Source organism: Musa acuminata, chromosome BXJ1-8, assembly GCF_036884655.1.
Source record: "Musa acuminata AAA Group cultivar baxijiao chromosome BXJ1-8, Cavendish_Baxijiao_AAA, whole genome shotgun sequence".
In the NCBI taxonomy this organism is placed as follows: Eukaryota; Viridiplantae; Streptophyta; class Magnoliopsida; order Zingiberales; family Musaceae; genus Musa; species Musa acuminata.
The window spans coordinates 3,025,114-3,044,426 of NC_088334.1; the positions used below are offsets into that span (position 1 = coordinate 3,025,114).

The 19,313-nt window shown below is 39.3% G+C and overlaps 4 protein-coding genes across 9 annotated transcripts; 2 read left to right on the forward strand and 2 right to left on the reverse strand.

Moving 5' to 3' along the window:
• Nucleotides 1-210: 210 nt before the first annotated feature.
• Nucleotides 211-2,364, reverse strand: LOC135680673 (transcription repressor OFP14-like). Its single transcript, XM_065194772.1, has 2 exons — nucleotides 2,226-2,364; nucleotides 211-1,468 (listed from the first exon to the last, which is right to left on the reverse strand). Exon 2 carries the CDS (start codon nucleotides 1,341-1,343, stop codon nucleotides 498-500), a length of 846 nt encoding a protein of 281 aa, XP_065050844.1. The 5' UTR covers nucleotides 1,344-1,468; nucleotides 2,226-2,364; the 3' UTR covers nucleotides 211-497.
• Nucleotides 2,365-2,483: 119 nt separating this feature from the next.
• LOC103993895 (serine/threonine-protein kinase AFC3) lies at nucleotides 2,484-9,374 on the reverse strand. 4 transcript variants are annotated; one of them, XM_009414127.3, is made up of 13 exons: nucleotides 9,267-9,374; nucleotides 9,092-9,178; nucleotides 8,842-8,953; nucleotides 7,353-7,379; nucleotides 7,129-7,282; nucleotides 7,003-7,051; nucleotides 6,452-6,566; nucleotides 6,217-6,308; nucleotides 5,974-6,121; nucleotides 5,014-5,078; nucleotides 4,835-4,932; nucleotides 3,864-3,969; nucleotides 2,484-3,315 (listed from the first exon to the last, which is right to left on the reverse strand). In XM_009414127.3, exons 2-13 carry the CDS (start codon nucleotides 9,158-9,160, stop codon nucleotides 3,178-3,180), a joined length of 1,173 nt encoding a protein of 390 aa, XP_009412402.2. In that variant the 5' UTR covers nucleotides 9,161-9,178; nucleotides 9,267-9,374; the 3' UTR covers nucleotides 2,484-3,177. The 4 variants fall into 4 exon arrangements, with proteins under 4 accessions (XP_009412402.2, XP_065050843.1, XP_009412403.2 ...); XM_065194771.1 differs by having other exon boundaries at nucleotides 9,092-9,343; XM_009414128.3 differs by lacking the exon at nucleotides 7,353-7,379 and having other exon boundaries at nucleotides 9,092-9,343.
• A 1,011-nt stretch (nucleotides 9,375-10,385) lies between these two features.
• Nucleotides 10,386-14,830, forward strand: LOC135680674 (uncharacterized). Its single transcript, XM_065194773.1, has 3 exons — nucleotides 10,386-10,674; nucleotides 12,804-12,884; nucleotides 14,246-14,830. Exons 1-3 carry the CDS (start codon nucleotides 10,516-10,518, stop codon nucleotides 14,639-14,641), a joined length of 636 nt encoding a protein of 211 aa, XP_065050845.1. The 5' UTR covers nucleotides 10,386-10,515; the 3' UTR covers nucleotides 14,642-14,830.
• Nucleotides 14,831-15,463: 633 nt separating this feature from the next.
• On the forward strand, nucleotides 15,464-18,595 carry LOC103993892 (zinc finger A20 and AN1 domain-containing stress-associated protein 8). 3 transcript variants are annotated; one of them, XM_009414119.3, is made up of 3 exons: nucleotides 15,492-15,704; nucleotides 15,770-16,372; nucleotides 18,326-18,595. In XM_009414119.3, the coding sequence occupies exons 1-2, from the start codon at nucleotides 15,702-15,704 to the stop codon at nucleotides 16,340-16,342; spliced, it is 576 nt and encodes a 191-aa protein (XP_009412394.2). In that variant the 5' UTR covers nucleotides 15,492-15,701; the 3' UTR covers nucleotides 16,343-16,372; nucleotides 18,326-18,595. The 3 variants fall into 3 exon arrangements, with proteins under 3 accessions (XP_009412396.2, XP_009412394.2, XP_009412395.2); XM_009414121.3 differs by lacking the exon at nucleotides 18,326-18,595 and having other exon boundaries at nucleotides 15,464-15,613; nucleotides 15,770-16,523; XM_009414120.3 differs by lacking the exon at nucleotides 18,326-18,595 and having other exon boundaries at nucleotides 15,493-15,699; nucleotides 15,770-16,523.
• Nucleotides 18,596-19,313: the final 718 nt, after the last annotated feature.

Consider the following 19,313-nt stretch of genomic DNA (forward strand, 5'->3'; position numbering starts at 1 on the left):
CGGTGAAGATTGATATCTGTGACTGCTTTATGTCGGCCATGTGATTGGCGCGTCTCCTCAGCACATCAAGTGTTGACTTGGTTTTGTTCTCCAGCAGTAGTCAAATACTATAATCTTCTGATATTATTATTTTTGTTAATCGGGATTAAACGTGTCACTATATATATATATATGATATTGATGATATCATGAACAGATCTGAGTTTTCTATCCATGTTATTTCTGATGAGGGTGCAACATTCACATTATTGGGAGAACAAGAACAAGCTTAGGATTCCCAGCAGCCTCCTCAGATTTCTTCCATCAAAGCAAGATTAAATGCCTTTGTGATCAGTTTCATTGGTTGACGGTTGAGACTGCCAAAGTCGTACAGTAGATAGGCGTTACACAGACACCGCTTGGACCGCCGGAAATCATGGCATCTTCTTCTTCTTCTTCTGCGGCTCCGCATATGGTGGAGCCACCCTCCCCACTGCATCTGCCAAATTCAATACACGTCATTCGGTTACCAGAAGATGTCGCGGCACCGCATCTCTTACGTCTCCGGCCTTCTGGGCTGATCTCCGACTCCTCCTCCTCCTCCTCCTCCCCTTGTTACCAGCCGGTGCTCTCCGCCTTTCTGCCGCAGCCCGGCGGCGGAAGCTGACGGTGAGATCGGTGAAGGCCCTCAAGATGTGCTTATGGACGCTCCGGTCGTTGAGCTCAAGGTAGCAGAAGAGGAGCTCCTTCATGAAGTCCCAGTCCAAAGGCTGGTTCGGCTCCACGTGCCGCGCGTCCACCATGCCCTGCATGGACCGCCGGAAGTCGTCGTAGGGGTCCTTGGAGAACGTCACCACCGCGACCCCGTCGCCTCGTGCCTCCGCCCCAGCCTCGTTCGTCCGAGAAGAGCTCGACGGCGACGGTGACCGTGACGACCACGAAGACGAGGCGTTGTTCCGCCGGGCCCCACGGTGGAGAGAGTTGGACGCGCCGGAGGACACGAAGAAGCGCTCGGACGAGCAGAACGCTGCGGGTGGCGGGCGCTCGTCTTCGTCCCCCCGGGGGTTCGCTTCGGAGAGGTTGGCGGGTTCGTCCTCGCGCAAGTAGAGGGAGCGGAAGTTCTCGCAGAGGAAGCGGTCGACGTCGGAGAGCGTGGCGGCAGGGTCGTGTCCGTCGTCGTCGGCGCGTCCGCGGTCGACGGCGAAAGATGGGGTCTTGGGATACTTGCACGCCGATAACAGCCAACTGGTGGCGGCAGTGGCGGCGGCCGGATGCGGGGAATTGGGTATGTGTAGATGAGACGGTACTTTCTTGAGCTTGGAGAGACAAACTCGGATAGATTTCCGAAGGCCTTTCTTTCCCATCTCTCTCTCTTCTTCTTCTTCGTCTTCTTCAGAGAGGTGAGGGCGGCAGAGAGGAGGAGCACTGGTAGAGGATATGTAGAGGACGCGAGGCAGATGCAAAGGTAGCAGGGAAAAGCTGGTGGAGGCTACAAGGAAGACACGCTTTAAAGGTGCTGAGTATGCGGCAGTTAGAAATTAATTAATAATTAAATTAAATCGGATAGATTAAACATACACAGGGAGGGTGAGAGGGGGTTAGATATGCTCGTGAAGGTGTTTGTCTGGAGTTGTTAGAAAAGTAGCATAAAAGGGTGGAGTTCTTACATCGGCAAGGCTCGTAATTTTACTTCTTTGGCTCAAACTACACACCTTCCACGAATTGTGCCTACCATGCCCTCAAATGTAGAATTGCCTGCCATTGATTAGGGTTGGCACGGCTTGGCTCTTCTGAGGTCTTGATAGAATATTCGCTTCACAGACAAATCATGTAAGGGATACTTGTGGTTTATTATTTCGGTTGAGATAACCAATAGGTCCATTTCACCAATAAAGTCTATTAATGGCTGTTTCCACTAGTGGAATCACACATCAAAAAGAATGTCCTAATTTTTGTCAAGCTACGAGTGGCCGAATCAAAAGAAAGGTCTTTACATTCCATCACTAACAATCCTATGACGAAGACAGAGCAACATGTCACGTTGGTTTCAGCAAGCCTATCGAGATTTATGTTCTAAAATAAGACTAGATAGCCAAAAGAGTTATTAGATCAAATATCCTGGTGATCTTGAATGTTGTTAGATCATTCTATATTTGATTGGGTAGTGATGGAGAATGGCTGACAATTTATATTTCATGCAATCTTAAAAGTTTCATGCAAAGACAAAGGTAAGATCGGATTCTTACCCTATTATATTAGGATGACTTGTGTCCGGCTTGGCTCACCGGGGAACACGTAGAACGATATCTTTGTTGTGCTTGGTTCAACATCTACACGAGTCAATCGTAATTTCCGGGTCGAGCCGTTTGCAAACTAAATCTGAGTGATGCAATTGCAATTGTTTGCAATTGGCGACCTGTGAAACAACAGTGTCAGGTGACAAAAGTAAAGATATCAACTCTGGAAGAAGAAATGGATAAATTTCAACTGTATTCACACACCTGGGAAGTTTGACCAGTGGGTAAATAGTATAATGAAACTGAGCAAAGACCACTGTTTCTAACATTCAAGGATCATTACAACAGATTGTTACAGTTAATGATTAAGTACATGATAACTGTCCCAGAATGATAATATTTGTAATGTTCCAATGAACCCTAATTTAAACCATACACACTTACTCTTAGCATGAGGATGACAGCTTCAGAGGCGATGAGAACCGATGAACTGGACCCTAATAGCACATCAGAAGAAAGCAGACAGCCGTAAGCAATTTTGGTAACTACATAATATTGGTGGTCAAGTGCAATGCCCATCTGACCTAAAACATTGACTAAATACAAAACTTCAAACTATGCTCATCTGTTTCAGCAGAAGAATCATGCCACATCAAACGATGAAGGGGAAACGGGGGCCAGTAGCATAGCTTGAACATCAACCTACCACAACAGACTGTAGATTAATCTACAGTCTATTTGGCACGAGCCAATCAAACCATAGAAGGCATCAATTACAAAAGATACCATCAACAAGGCATCAATTGGCATTACAGTGGCAGGAAAATGAGCTTAAAGATAAGATATGATACAGATGTTGCTGGAGGTTTTGCAGTTTTGGATTGGATTTCTTCTTGGAAGCCAGTAAAACCAATCACGGATCATCAAATTACTAGCCTTTTCTCACCCTTCCAACTATTGCTCACGTAGGGTTTTCAAAGAATGGATGGTTGAGGGCTTCACGAGCCGTTAATCGCTCCGATGGTTCAAATTTCAAAAGCCCATACAACAAATCATTTAACGAAGCTCTGGAATAATCCACATGACTAGAGATCATATCCTGAAAAAGAGCAAGAGATGTCACCACCGACCAGTGAACCAATCCACTGCTGTACAGCTAAATAAAGTTTTAATGTATTTTGCTTCATTGACATCCAACCCCGTTGTGCAAAACAATAAATGTAAACAACACTCCATGAATAACTAAACCAGAAGAATGGATATAGTCCACAAAAATTGATTCCTCTGTTCCGGTGGTATTTATATAGCTTACAGTCAATAAATAACTCACTGAATAGGGTTATGAAAAAATTGTTCAGCACTAAATAACTCACTAAAGGATAATTCTATTTGGTCTTTGATGTTAATATCGCCTAATAAAACATTTTTTCCATATTAAAGTATCTATGCCAATTTAAATTTCGTATTGAACCTTCAAAATCCTCTTATCTGTGAAAGGAAACAAAACTTCTATGATTAATCTATAATCACAATGTGATTCACTAGCAACCTCATATTGATCAATCATCTTATTAGTGCATATGCAAATTGTATAGACCTTCAGACATCAAGTTAGCATGCCAATCATAAAAAACATATCAATTCAACCTTAAGCCGGTCAAGCTTTCTCACAGCCCTAATGCTCTCTCTGGAAACAGCACCTTCAGGCCAATTTAACCGTGAACCTCGCCTGAAGTATTTTGAAGCCGAGGAACTGCATGCATCAGGAACAAGGAGCATGAACCAAAATAATAAGAAATAAAGTAAATGAAACAGTATAGAAGACAAGCATACTGCATTTCAAACAATTCAAACATGTAGCGAACCTGGAAACAGACAGTGAAGAAAAAACATATTTGGTAAGTTTTGGATGAATATCACAACCAGATGATTTTTAATTCAGAAATGATGCTATATAACTTACAACTCACTGCTTATATGAACTGCGATACAGCCACAACGATCTTGGCATTGATTTCTAGCTATCATATCATGAAGGCATTCATTGTTCATTTATGATTAGTAAAGAACTTTTGCCTCTGCACTACTACTAGAAATTGTTCTACCCTAAAAATCTCCCAAAGAAGGAAAAGTACCATGAAGTTAACTTGACATATTGTCTTATATCTCAGGGCTTTGACATGATGCGGTAACTATAGTGAGAAAACCTCATCCTTTAAGAATTGATGCAGGTGCAGAAGTTATGAATACAGCAACAAGAAGTCCAAGATTAGCATATGAAAAAAAAACCCTTTAAACAACCAAGATATATGAATTTGTATAAAAAAGTCATAACAAATGTAGCAAATCATAATGCATGAGATACTAATTATCAATTTCACTGCACAATTTCGAGAATGTATGTGCAAATAATATAAGATGCTTGAATTTATGAAATAGATATTCCTGCCAAAAAAATAATAAATGGAAGCTAGAATGATGACTTTGTAAATGTAAAGTATTCTAGTCAAAGCAATGTAAGTGTACATTGGTCACAAATCAAAACTCCAAAACTCCCTTCTGGTGGCTGCATAAAACTTCAGCATGACGTATTACACTTAGCACATTTAAAACACTACCTGGCTTTTCTTATCATGCGTTCTGGTAATGGTCCCAAAACTCTCTCCATCATGGCTAAATGCTCCAAATTTTCATGTGTCTGAAACAACGCTTCTCCCTGAAACAAGCTATAAGTTAATCCCCAAACTAGGGTTGTCGAAAACGGTACTTTGAAAATTGTCAGAGGTTACAGACTGACCGAACAAAGCTCAACAAGTATGCATCCAACGCTCCATACATCACAGGGATAATTCCACCCTAAACCTATTCAGAATTTCAAATCAATATTTTAATATGAGATGTTCCAAACATAAAATGGCGTGAATGCACTAAGTCAGAGATATACATCTGGACTTACAATTGAACTTCAAGCACAAGGTATTATATCTGAAGCAATTTCTATAACATAAAAGGAAAGTGGAGGCATACAGTGAGCCATATGCCGAGAAATTTTATTATAATGAAACTCATATCAAACAAGAGAAGTATATTACTAATAAAGATGATGAACCTTTGGCCTACTTAAAAAAATCAAGCAAAACACTTTACTAAAACAGTACATTAAAACTTCAAGTGATTTAACTAGAAAGAATATAATAAAAAATACTAGTAAAGCTAATAAAGTTAACAACTTATCACATCAAAATTTAAAATTTTACTGTGGTACAATTGCTTTATTGGTTCTAGTAAAGTGTTCTGTTAAAAATTATGCAAAACACATTACATGCAAGGAACGAGCTTTATTAGTTAATAAAGTTATTAACTTTATTAGCTTTATTAGTAAATTTGATTATATTGTTTCTAGTTAAATCACTTGAAGTTTTAAAACAATAGGCCTTTACATTAAATTTGATTCTATTGTTTCTAGATTTATTAACATTAAAACAATAGGCCTTTTAACTAATTCAGAGTGGCCTAGGTTTCCCAACATGCAAAGAAACAACTTCAAGTGATTTAACTATTGCCTTCAAAGAAAATTCCTGGTCCAGGAAAAAAATCAAGTAAATGCTTGCATTTACAGGCTTGCAACAACTTCAGTCTCAAAGGTATCAAAAAAGCTACAACCACAACTCAAAATCCTTACTACCTTAGTCCGATTGGATATCCTGCATCTCAGACAAGAGAGTGAATCCAATACTTAACTCATAAACCAATTTACCTAAAATAATTTCAGGTGCCCTGTAATGCCTCGTTGAAACAATTGAGCTATGATCCTGGTTCTCAAAGGCAGCACTACCAAAATCAATCAGCTTTATAGAACTAGACTTTGGCAAGCACCTGAAGTACATCTCGTCTTGTGCATTCTTCTGTACCAGCCCAAGAATTCATTTAAAATGAATGCCAAGTACATTACCTAATGACAAAATATTGCATGACCTATAAAATGCATTATACAAAATACCTTGTTGCTTGGAACCTTTACATATTCAGAAGATACAAGAAGAATGTTTTCTGGCTTCAGATCAGTGTGAATAAGGCGTAAATCATGCATATCTATGTTGAAGAAAAAGAAAAGAAAGATTAAAGATCATGCGATCGAATCACAGTGAAGAGATGGCAAAAGTAGATTCTTAAGAGTGGTTCAACAGAAGATTTGAATAACATAAACGAAAAGAAACCAAGTATAATCAACACACATGCTACAGATTCCAACAGCTGACGTCCAAACTCCCGCACAAGTTCCACAGGGAATGGGCAGTATTTATTTCTCTTTAAAAAATCATACAAGCTTGGGCCAAGCTTCTCAAACACCTGATAAAATAAGGTAAGTTCATTTAAGGAGAACAATTAAATTTAGTTTTGCAGGACCATACAGATATAATAACATACCAAGTGTTTGCAACCACAAAATTGTAAAAAAGATTTCAACTTTTTTCAGTCCACTTTCCTGAAGCTAATTTAGGATTACCAAAAGTTATACAGCGCTTTGATGTTCAACAGAAAAATATATCACAAAGAAGTCACAGACCAGAGTTTACCATTTCCAACAATGTGACATCTCTAAAACCTTTCCTCAAATGTCAACAATATGGCTACTTACAAACTAGTAAATATCCATCACGTGACAAACTAAACATAATCTGCAGGTGTTTCACAACTGAAAAGCAAAAGCAGTGGGCAGTATTGAACTGTAATGCTTTTAAATTCCACAAGAAACAAGATCAATGATAACCAAAGGTTAACTTACGATGCATATGTGATTTCGGTAGTCAAACCATCTTCGAATCTGTACACAACTGCAAATCACAAAAAAAAGTGGTAAGAAGCTTGAATTTTGTACTATTTATAAGCAACTCTGAGGCCTGACAGATACCGTGATCCATCTTTATCATCTTTAGCTAGAAGATTAAGGACATCTATTTCAATCATTGCAGCACTTCTGTACTTGCTTATGCTCCTAACCACTTTGACTGCCACGTATTCACGCGCCTCACGATCCCAACATTCCAAGACACGACCAAAAGTACCTGCAAATTTTAAAGTATGATGACTAGAAAAAAAGAAAGTCACAACATACTTAAGTAAACAAAGTTTTACCTTCACCCATCTTGCTAAGTATCTTATCTGCATGGATAAAGGAAAATAGAATTGAATAAGTAAAAACAGAATAAGAAGACAAGAGGCTTTTAGGATCATTCAAACACTTATCAGATTCTGAAAGGCAGATATTCTATGGACTAGTTAAGGCATTAGAACAAAAAGATTCAGGGGTGGGATCTTGATGATAAATCAGAAAGTTTGATGAATTTTTAAGGAGATTATTATGCCAAGCAATTGTTCTTTAAAGGATCTACAAAACATTGACCCATCTATGGACTGAACCCATTTGTACCAAAATTAGATAAAGCCAAACATAGTTTGATTTTCTGACATGCTAACCCAATTAGTGATCCTAACCGCTTGTCCAATTACTACACTGGGTGACAGAATGACCCAGTCCAAATCCAATCCCCTTATTTACCTACAATACAAATATAGAAAGATCCCAGTGTAGTAAATAGTAAAATTTTCATAACCAAGCCTTTGACTATAACTTCCACCTTATTTTTTTATTTTTTACTTTTAATATTGTCTTTGCATCACGACCAGAAGAACCACGATCAACTAGACTCTCATCAGTGTCAACAAAACATGACATTCACAAACCACAATCTTGATTGAGTCAATTGCACACAAACACATGGACATGATGTCTGGCACTAAATATATCAGAAAGAGACAGATGATCCAATTCTAAAGCATGCTATGTTAAAGCTGAGCAAAAACTTTATTGGTTTACAGATAATTATTTTGGCCATATCTCTTATTTTCCATCATTTCCTTTGAAAGCAAGTGCACACCAAATTACAATGATAACAGCAAAAACAACAACAATGACAACAACAAACCATGATGCCCTAGCTAGATAGCAAGCAACCATATACCATAAAAATAGTTCGACATAAGTAACCAAATTACTAATGTGCACAAATATTAAGAGTTCTTAGATGTATCAGGCTGTATCCAATAATTGAGCGAACAAAGTCAACTCTCTTCACTGGTGTTCCAAAAAAAAGGCCTCGTTTGTCCTATTTGCATGGCTAATACAACCATGCCATAAGTAAAGTTTGGCATAATCATTAAAGCAGCAAGAAGTGGATACCTTTCACACTAATCAACTAGTAAAATCACCAAAGACTGCTCCAAAAAACATAGAACGTTTGTATTTCTAGTATTCTATTTCAGTTCCATAGCTCAAATCTACCTTCACTTAAAAACTCGATTTACTTTACAAGTATTAATTGCCTACAACCACGCAGACTTACGCCTGATCAAATGATTTAAAGCACTAAACTAGACTAGCATGTTTAGTTGACATTATTTATCGAGTTGTTGACGGCACTCAAATAATCAAAGATGATTTATATATTTCAACACAAGATAATTGATCTCGATGGGACAAAAAATACTATATTCCTCTTGAAAACTGCCGAATTCACCGATCCGAACATATATTTTCGCAATAAGAATGGGGGGAAACACTTACAGCGAGGGGTGAGATTCTCTCCAAGATCGAACACGTAATGCCCTTCTCGGTCATCCTCCCTCCACGGGGGCGAGACGCCCCTCCTAGGCGGAGCCGCCTCATCCCGAACGGCCTACACAGATCCACGGAGAGCCAGATCCAATAGGAGATTCAGAATCCAACACAAGAAAACCCTAACCCTCGAGAACCTGCCCCCACTGTGGAATCAATCCCCTTAACCATACATAGCCCTAGGACGGACAAAGCGGACCTCTCGTCGTTCGGGAGGAGCTACGTCCCAAGCGAGCCGAGGCCTCTTCCTCGTTCGCACGATCTCCATCGAATCCAACGCCCAAACCTTTCCAATATATCGAACAAAGACTCTCAGGCTTTCGATCTCTTCTCCTTCTTCTTTTTCTGCAACAAAACAAATCGATTCGCCAAACCTAGAAATCGATGGATGGAGTGACTCCCCGAAACGGAGAAGGCAGCGAGGACCGGCTTAGGGCTCCCTCCAACTCGATACCTTAACAAACATTGGAAACTGTAGAGGCGACAGAAATAGACGCGAACCTTGGTGTCCCGTGTGCCGCGGTTCACGTTAGGGAACCGTAATACTCGATCGTGGATGGGTTAGACAGCAGATCCGACGGCTCCTGTGAGTCATATGCACCACCGAGTCGTACGCATCGGATTCTTAACGTCAGTCCCGACGATTAAATGACGCCCAATTAACTCCATAATCCGGTGACGAAAGATGCTTTAATCTAAATTAATAATCAACATTTAAAAATATTTTTCATTATAATATTATTAAAAAAAGCTATATTACAATGTTATTATAGTATTTTTATTATATTATAGTATTTTAGAAATATTACTGAAAACAAAAAATATTATGTTATATTATAAATATTGTTGAAAATATCTAAAAATACATTTTTTTTTTTTCGAAAATTCGCTCTTTTTTTAATATCATTTATATTTTTGTAATGCACACAGAGAGCTATCATATCTTTGAAGAGCAACTGCATTTGATACAACGTTACATTGGAGAAGTTGCAAGCACAGTGTTAGCCTTAGCCTTTTCTCTGTCATTTGATTGCCCGTAATTTTATATGAACGAAAGCTTTAGGATCATTTGCTCCGCAACTCCGATCAACGATCGGTGGAAGTATTCGTCTTGTTGGAGGCTACAGCAGAAAGTCTCCCATGAATGAGGCAGCTAGAAAGCGAGAAGCGAGGGCACGATAGCTGCAGCAGCAGAAGAAAGATGTGGAGGGGGATGAAGAAGAGGTGGGGAGACGATAACATTGGTGAGACTGGTGATACTTCCGAGTACTGCCCCTTACGCAGCGAACACAGTTGCGAGGGGAGGGATGGCGGTAATCGGATCGGGGAAGTGAGCGGGTGGACCGGGCTTTGTTTGAAGGAGCGAATGAAGCCCAATGCAGATGCCGATTTGAGCTCTCTCGCGTTTTATTCTTCTTTGGCGTTTGGGTCGCTGTGAAGCGGCATTTGGATTCCGTTTTAAGGAGACGAGGGGGAGAGAGATATATATAATGAGAGAGAGGGAGAGAGGGAGAGAGGGAGAGAGAGGCGGTAAAGGGTGGAGAGCGGTTTCCTTCTTTCCTTATTTGCCTCGTCTTTTGTGGCGTCCTAGGGTTTCATCTTCGATCGATCTCTCTGGAATCGATGGCGAGGAAGCGGAAAACGGAGGCGATGCGGCTCGACGAGGTGGATCGGACGCTGTACTCCACCTTCTGCACCGCCGCTAACTCGCTCTCGCAGCTCTACACGCAGGCCATGAACCAGCAGAAGATCTCCTTCCAAGCCGGCGAGCGCCACGCTATGGTTAGCTCCTGTCTCACCGTCCCACTGATTTCCTTGTCCCGCGTCCCCTCCCTCGCCCCTTATCGCTATTATCCATTGTTTCGTCGGTTGATGCCTTTTGATTCTTCCCCCTCTCATATTGTTCTGGAATTCGACATTTAGTTTAGGTAGAATCACATGCTAGAGTGGAAAAAAAAAATGATTTCTTTTATGCATATGATTTCATAGTCAATATGTTCAGAACAAATTAGATGTTTCATTTGGCCGTGCATATGAACGTAGTGTTTTCAGCCCTTATCAATTCAGTTTTGTTGTATGTTTGTAATATATCGATTATCAGCTTGTGTTATGTGTTGTTGCAATCTTAGTGGCGAATATGATTGGTGATGACCATCCGTCCGAAAATTGTAGCACCTGCACATTTGCCATCTTGATTTTTAGGGTGAAGGAAAGGGGTAAAATTATTGTGCACGTTTTATTGTTATCGATGGGCTTTGAACATAGATGAAAATAATGCAGTAGTAACATTCAAGCAGTACATGTACCATTTTGGTCTTGAGGTATATGTAATGTTTGTTTAGATGATAACCATGACCTTTTGAATACATCTAGTCAGACTTTGATTATGATTTTTTTTCTGTTGTAGTCAAGTCAGCTTTTTCTTTTTAATGTACTTGGGTTTGGCTACATGGATATATTCTTGCCTGTTTTGGGTTGTTGAAGATGTAGATCAATTAGAAATTTTAATTGGATATTCCAGCATAGTTACCATTATCTGGTTGAGGTTCCTTTCTAATTCAAAATTAACTAAAGTGGATATCATTAATTGGCTGTTTAATCACTGAAAATGGGTATGTGATGTTTAAAGCTTAGGATTTTGCAAAATTTTGTTCAGGTGCTTGTTTTTTAAGATCTGTAGTAGGAGTTAGACCTCTTGCTCCTAGCTGCATGCTTTTGTTAACTTTCTAATTCTTTCTCTCTTAAGAAGGCAGAATCGTAACAGAACCCTCTCCCTCTCGTATAACTTCATTTTTATAACCAGTTGTGCTCTCTGTTATGTTGGAAATCAGCAAGTACCATCTTTATTGCTCCTATTTCTTGCCTACCTGTTGCATAACCTTGCTCGACATTGTTGATTATCAAGGTGCAATCCAGCCAGACTGAATGGCACCCATGACACTGCCGACGATCAAACCTGAGTTTGAGCTATTAATAGCAATACTAACTAAATTAGAGTGTATCTGTTCTCCATTATAGCTGCTGTAAACTCATTAGTATAAATCTGAGTTAATTAGCAGAAACAGTTGCTATTGACAAAACCATGAACCAAACTGACAAAAGATATGACATGTGGTAAATTTTATCATGAGTGAGATCCATTAAAGATTTAAAGTAGGGTAAGACTGAAGAACAACTCTTTTTGGGATGGTGAGAAGTCGTGAAAAGTTGCTGCAAATCGGTGATGAGAAAACCAAGTCTGCAACATTACATATTGCAATGAACTATTTTGAACTCTAAAAATGATGCTCTCTTGATCAGTATGTCTGAAGGTCAAGGTAATTATGGGGACAGAGGACACTGGTGAGCAAAATTGTCATATTGTTGTATTGGCTGATTTCCTCAACTCAGTTGTTAGAAGTCCAAGAATTAAAATTTAGCTCCAGGTTATGGAGTTTTCAAGTCAAGTGTTGCATCCCAGTGCATCAGTCAGATTTGATGATGAGATTCAGGTAGCCAAAGTGATAAGGCTGGGAATGAAATTGGATAAGTTCTAGAATATGATAATGTTTTTTTAGCACAATTATGTTTTTCTTAAATAATTAGTCTTAATTCAGTTATTTAGTTATAATTTGAGTATACTCAAGGGAGCTATTGATTGATTAATAATTTTCGTGTACATTCATCTTTCTTATTATGATCTGTCATAATTTTTTTGCTGATGGTGGATCATTCACTATTATCTTTAGACACCAGTTTCTAGCCAATAATCCGTCAGAAGATAGTCATGATGCTGAATATACACACCGGAACCATGTTCCAGATTTTTTTTACTGATGTTGAATTTGCCATCTCTATTTGAAGTCTTTTGAAACTGTCAAAATGTGATATTTCTTATCTAATAATGTTCTTCTTTATTATATGTTATGCAGGAGAAGCTTTATCAGTGGATTGTGAGAAAGCATGAGGAAGGGTCAAGGGTTTCTGTAGCTGATATAGTTACCCATATTCAGGTTCTGTAATGATTGTTCTTTTATTTTGTTGTACCATTGATTTTCATCTTTCATGTCATCTTTTTCGATTTTTTAATCTTTATTTTCCATTCTAGCATTACAGAAAATGATCTTTTGTTCCCTTTTTATATTTCAAGGGCTTTTACATATTTATACTTTCAAAATATGAAAATAGTGCATTTATCTTTACAAATTTTTATATACCATATTATCTCCAAATATTAAGATCCTTAACATATTTGTTTTCCATTAGCATCCATCCAAGAAGCCTTAAATTGAATACTATCAATCATGGATATCAGTTGCTACTTGCTAGTTTGAATTTAAAAAAACATTTATAATATAAAATGTTTAATGCACCTTTAAAATTCTTACTGTCATAACAGAAATTCTAAATGTCGTTTATGTCAATTAAAATTCAAATATCTCTCCACAGTCAAATGACAATTAACTAGTAAAGGGCTGTCTGGTCACTGGTGCACTCCCACAAGCGTGGGGGGAGTCAGTGTACACAACATTATGTTTACAAGCTAAGAGACTGTTTCCATGATTTGAGCCTAGATTATGCAGATGACAAACGAGCAACTCTATCATGATATCAAGACTCACCTCATATGACAGTCAACTAATGGAAATCAACCATATGGGTAAATGTTGTGATTAGGTTGACTTTTTGTGTTATTGTGATTCAAAAACTTATTGGTCCCTGTTCTCCATTGCTTTTGTGAATTAACCATATTGCAATATGGTTGACTCTTACAGATTCATGATCTGTCTAAGCAAACCATGATAAGTTGTTGCAATCTTCAAAATGCTATGAGTTCAGCAGTTGAGGAGCATTGTTCCACTCAGTGTGGGACATTGATTAATATGCTGGTTAAAGGTTCATAGTAGTGATATTTAGTATTCATGTTTGGTCTGGATCATGGCTTCAACATGTTCATTGGGATCGATTTTTCTGTATCAAGTTCAGGTCCTTTTTATCTATAACATGCTATAACATTAACTGATGTAGGTTTCTGGAATTTTGTTTGGTTGATCCAACGAGCAACAAATATTCAACTTTTAAGCCCATTGATTGTTTGCACTTTATCTTTAGAAGGTGGACCCTGGTTTATGATAGGATTGCTCCTTTGTAATACAAGTGACTAGGGTTTTGAGTCATGGAAATAGCCTTTTGTGTATGCATAAAGGATTGCATATTGACTCTCCCCAGATTCTGTGGGAGTATTATGCATTAGGCTACCTTTTCTTTTCGTTTATACCTTTTTCACCTGGATTGTCTATATCTTATTTAGCAGTAAATATATGAAACACATTATAGTTTCTAAAATTTGCTTATTGGATACTTCTTTTCACAGAATGTGATGGATTATGCTGGAGAAGATGCATTAGTATCCCCAAGATCATCATTCCCACATCAACATCATACACCAATGCATGCAACAAATTCAAGTGCACAACCTCCATCTGCTTTGTTTGGGCAGCCAACCGTTGGACTCGCCTCTCGAAGCGGTCACTCTGATCAAACAAAAAACTCAGTTTTCTCAAATGCTCTTTCTAGTCCTGTGCGCAGGAGCCTTCAGCCTTATCACGTTGCCCAGGGAGATGGATTTTATGTAAATGGTGTGGTACCAGCTGGAAATACAGGATCTAGGAATCCTGATGCAAATCAACACCGGGAGACCAATTCCCTCAGCTTCAGTGATTCATCCATGGATATTCACACGGATAGCCCGCCTCATGAATCTTATTGACAACTGCCTATCTCATGCATATTTAGTTCAAGAGCTGTAACTGGTGCAGCCTTAAGTCTCAGTTCTGCAACTTTCGAGGAAAAAGGAAAGAACTGATGCTAGTTAAAGTTCTTCTAATCAGTCATGCCATGCCAAGAAATGCATGTGACAACAAGTTGAAGCTATATATGAATTGTGTGCTTTTGATCACTTTTTACTGTGTCTAACTATTTCTTTTTTTATTGTGATCTGGATGGACTTAGATATGAATGTTTTATATGTGATACATGTTTTTGGATCTGGTAATTGCATTGTACATGAATAGGAGCTTCGCCAATGTAATTGTCTCATAGTCCTAGTAGTTTGTCTATGGTGCCATGGACCATTCAATCTGCCACAGAAATTTCCTGCTTCCCCACGCACATTCTGACCTCTGTAATATATACTGTTAATTTGGTTGTATTCCCGTGTTTGTTCTTGTTTGTATCGTGAACATGTTTGATCTGTAACAAAGTATATGAGAGCGAGCATGGGATGAGAACAGGGTACGTTGCAGTATTCCTCTATAATGTTGATGATGATGATGATGATGATGATGATAGTAAAGGTAAAGGTAATCCGTTCCTGACGTCACCGGCGACGTGTACTTGTTAGGTGTCGACGTCGCGCCTGCCGCCTTCCAAACCGCCCGCTACTGCTTTTAATTTACTGAGGCACTCGCTTTCACGTCCTAATCGGTCCTTTTTCGAACAATCTTGTCCGTCAGATATCTAGAACTATCGCATCATTCACCGTTAGATCTCAAAGCATCATTTTGTTTTCCCTGAAAAGGTCCGGCAATTATTGTACATAAATCCCATAATTCTATGAGGTCCTTAAAAGACCTCTCTCCGTCTTTCTTTCTCGCGTAATCCCCCGATCCCTTAGCAATTCTCCTCCTCTCGATCGATCTACCGCTTGTTGTTAGGTTCTTCGATCTCTCTCTCTCTCTCGGTACTCCAAACCCCTCTCTCCTTCTCGATCCATGCATCGCTTTTACAGAATTCCTCTCTCGGTTCGAGTGGATTCGCGATAATCCAGTATGGTGAGCGGTTCTCCGATTCACATCGACTAGGGTTTTGATTTGGATAATTATTGATTCGTGAGCAGGTCGAGGAGGAGGAGACCGCGGTCGGATTGGAGCATCAGCAACAGCTAGGGTTCCGTTCTTCTTCTACGGACATGGAGCAGGAGGGGCAGAAGCGAGAGACCGGGAAGACGGATTTGCAGTCTTCCAACATCCCCGTCCTCTGCGCCAACAACTGTGGCTTCTTCGGATGCCCGGCGACGAACAATCTCTGCTCCAAGTGCTACAAGGATTTCTTCTTGAGCAAATCAAAGGCTTCCATGGAGACGCTTGTGATTCCGCCGGCCCTTGAATCTAAGCGGGTCGACGAGAAGCCTAGCGGAGATGACGGAATCGCTAAATCTGTGAACTCGAGCGAGGAAGGGGCCACATCGGAAGGGGGGGCCCCTTTGCCGAAGAAGAATCCCAACCGTTGCAGCTTCTGCAATAAGAGAGTCGGATTGATGGGGTTTAAGTGCCGCTGCGGGGAGGTGTTCTGCTCGATCCACAGGTACTCTGATAAGCATAACTGTGCCTATGATTACAGGGCGGCTGCGCAGGACGCGATTGCAAAAGCCAACCCCGTGGTGAAGACGGACAAAGTCGAGAAGATCTAATGGTTGTGTGGGCAAGTTGGGGCCTCGTTGGTATGTTACTGCAAAATCATTATGACTCAGTGCTCCTCGAGAATAACTTGTTTATGTCTCTTTACTGCCGCCGTCTGGATTCGTGTCTGGGGTTATGTACAGTTTGGTTCATTTAGTTGGATTGTCTGGTTATTGATTGCATTTTCTATAATCTTGTACTCGGCTTTCTTATGTGAGTGTTAGGTGTTATTGTTTGTGCTGCTTTCGCTTTCCGTTCCATAGATAGGTGATGCGAACACTCCATTTGATTGACAATCAATCATCTTCTCAGGTAAATCAGGTGACCTTTAGACTAGTTCTCTGGTTTAGGTTCCGTAAGAATCTGACCATCATCTCTTTTAAGGGATGTCACTTCTTTTAGCTGCTGTGAACACCTTTGGGCATGAAGTGTGTGAAGTGGTTGAAATATAGGGAGGGGAACTTAAATGTAAATCAGGTGACCTTTAGACTAGTTCTCTGGTTTAGGTTCCGTAAGAATCTGACCATCATCTCTTTTAAGGGATGTCACTTCTTTTAGCTGCTGTGAACACCTTTGGGCATGAAGTGTGTGAAGTGGTTGAATTATAGGGAGGGGAACTTAAATGTGAAGCTTGATGCTTAGTTAGTTATGTGGATACTGCAACAAAGCCACAGTCCTAATCATAACTCCTATCGAACAGCATAGAATGGAAGATGTCTCTTATGATAATCATTTGTTTGATGGAAGGTCAAGCATCTTATCAGGTAAATCAGGTGACATTGAGAATAGTTCTCTGAGTTAAGGTCCATCAGAATCTTATGGTTGTGGGCATCTTTGGGCATAAATTATATAAGGTGGTCATGCTTTCTTCTTAAGAAATTGATGGTTTATTTGTCCTTCATACTTATCCAAATTATTAAAAGTTCCACCTTCATCTTAGGCTGTAGTTGCACATTTGCCATCCACCGATAATTTGATCAGGGATCAAACTCAGAAATGTTTTGGAAAATTTTGTTTTAAAGAGAGACTTTGAGTGAGGTTTGGAAATATAGTTAGTTCCGTGCAACAATTTGAAACAATATAGTCGTTAGATTCATAATGACTACCAAACATAATCATCATTCATGTGTACAAGAGAAGCGATAGGATGATGCTTAGTTAGTAATTGATAAATCAGATGGCTAATTAGTTAAATTTTCAACTATGAGATTTAAGTTTTAACCACTGAAAGAAGCAACTCGCACAGGATCAAGCAGCTAGCGACCTTGAAATAGCAAATCATCGTGAGATAACTCACAGAGACCTATGCGATTGTTCATCTGTAAGAACTTTTTAGTTGAATCTTTATGGATTATTCAGAAATCTCTTAGAAATAAACTTTTTAGTCTTCTTCTCTTATATGACTTTCTTCACAGGAATTCATTGTACTTGCACCGTCCGAAACTGTTCTGCTTGAACTTATGTATCCTCCCGTGCCTGTGATTTTCATGGTGTCTGTGTTTTATTGATATTCTGTCAGATGTAGAATCAAACATTTCATTCTGGTTGGATTGACCTTCAGTCACTTATTTTGCTGTTTTCCGTGCATCTATCTGCCTCAGACAATGGCTATTAAAGCATGAGAAACGTAGCTTATGGGGCTATCATAATTAATTGTACAGACCTTATGTGCATGGTTACCATCTTAATCGCAGTACAAGGCTCATCGATGTGTTTATAGATCTAAGAGATGGAGAATTCTTGAATGGTTATATTAATCCCACCTCTATTGCAAACCAAAATTTGTTGTCTTTAATTCTGAGCATTCTATTGGAGGAGAAACATGATTGTGCTTTGTCCTTGTGTCCTTTAATTCTATTACATTTACATGTTGTTTTCAGTAAGTCAGATTCATGTCGATATGATTTTTGGTGTTCCTGTAATAAAAAAATTATAACTTCACTTAGTTTCTGGGAAAAGTTACACAATCACAATGTTCATTTGACTTGTAACAGGTGGATACAATTGAAGTTAGATGGATTGAAGTGTGATTGCCAACTTACAGATATTAAGGGGGATGATGGTGGTGGTAATCGAAAGTCAGTCATTTCAATCACTTGTTTGGCATCCTTGCATTTCATAATTGCATTAGCATTCAACCATTAGGGAAGCAATCTAAATGGCATGCTGTTCTTTCTGTATGACAAAGCATTTGGAGTTGTATGTGCATTAAAGAAACATTTCTGTCAAATGTTTTAATAGTTTGATCAGAGGAGTTTAATTGACATCAATCACCTAAACAGTGTGATGCTTGTCGAGAGCGAATCATGCAAGAGCATACTAAGATATCCAGTAGACTAAGACCTGTACAAGGTGCAGATGGTGAAACATCAATCATGATCATTATGGTCGTATATGTAAAGCATAAGTAATAATAAGCAACAAATATTGTCTTTACGCTGTTATGTGATGAGATTTGTCATTTTTGGCCAAATAATGCCGTATTGATTTGGACATGGAATGCACAACCCATCATGAATCTCCTTTTTCTATTGCAACGTTTGACGACACATGCTACTATACTTCTTCGCACAGGCCCACTCTATATGTTAATTAATAGGACGAGGATAGGAAGGCAAAAAGGATGCGACTTTCCATGCCCTCCCGTGGCTCGACATTCTCCAATGATATCTCCCTCGTATTCCATCAGCTGCCTTTTCTCGTGTTCATACAAAAGCTCCCATTCCAAGCAAGCTATACTACGAACACCAGGTGACGTCACTCTCTAACTCTTCCTTCAAACAATCGGCAACTTGGAGACCTGACAGCCAAGTGCCAGGCTGTCACCATGACGTTGCTAGCATGAGATCCCTCCTCTAATTAATCCGACCAATTAATGCTTCGTTACGTATATGTATACATATATATACTTGTATTAATAATTATTTAAACCCAAAATTGATGGATAATTGAGGTAAAAATAAGGGCATTGGAGGAGCATTG

What these genes read in the sequence shown, in the direction of transcription:
- LOC135680673 (XM_065194772.1), bottom strand. Translation starts at nt 1,343, where the DNA reads ATGGGAAAGAAAGGCCTTCGGAAATCTATCCGAGTTTGTCTCTCCAAG.
- LOC135680674 (XM_065194773.1), top strand. Translation starts at nt 10,516, where the DNA reads ATGGCGAGGAAGCGGAAAACGGAGGCGATGCGGCTCGACGAGGTGGAT. An exon ending in CCGGCGAGCGCCACGCTATG is followed by an intron (nt 10,675 to 12,803) that starts GTTAGCTCCTGT and finishes TATGTTATGCAG; the next exon opens with GAGAAGCTTTATCAGTGGAT. An exon ending in ATATAGTTACCCATATTCAG is followed by an intron (nt 12,885 to 14,245) that starts GTTCTGTAATGA and finishes TTCTTTTCACAG; the next exon opens with AATGTGATGGATTATGCTGG.
- LOC103993895 (XM_009414127.3), bottom strand. Translation starts at nt 9,160, where the DNA reads ATGGAGATCGTGCGAACGAGGAAGAGGCCTCGGCTCGCTTGGGACGTA. An exon ending in CTCCTCCCGAACGACGAGAG is followed by an intron (nt 8,954 to 9,091) that starts GTCCGCTTTGTC and finishes GGATCTGTGTAG; the next exon opens with GCCGTTCGGGATGAGGCGGC. An exon ending in GAAAGCTTGACCGGCTTAAG is followed by an intron (nt 3,316 to 3,863) that starts GTTGAATTGATA and finishes GCTCTTTTTCAG; the next exon opens with GATATGATCTCTAGTCATGT.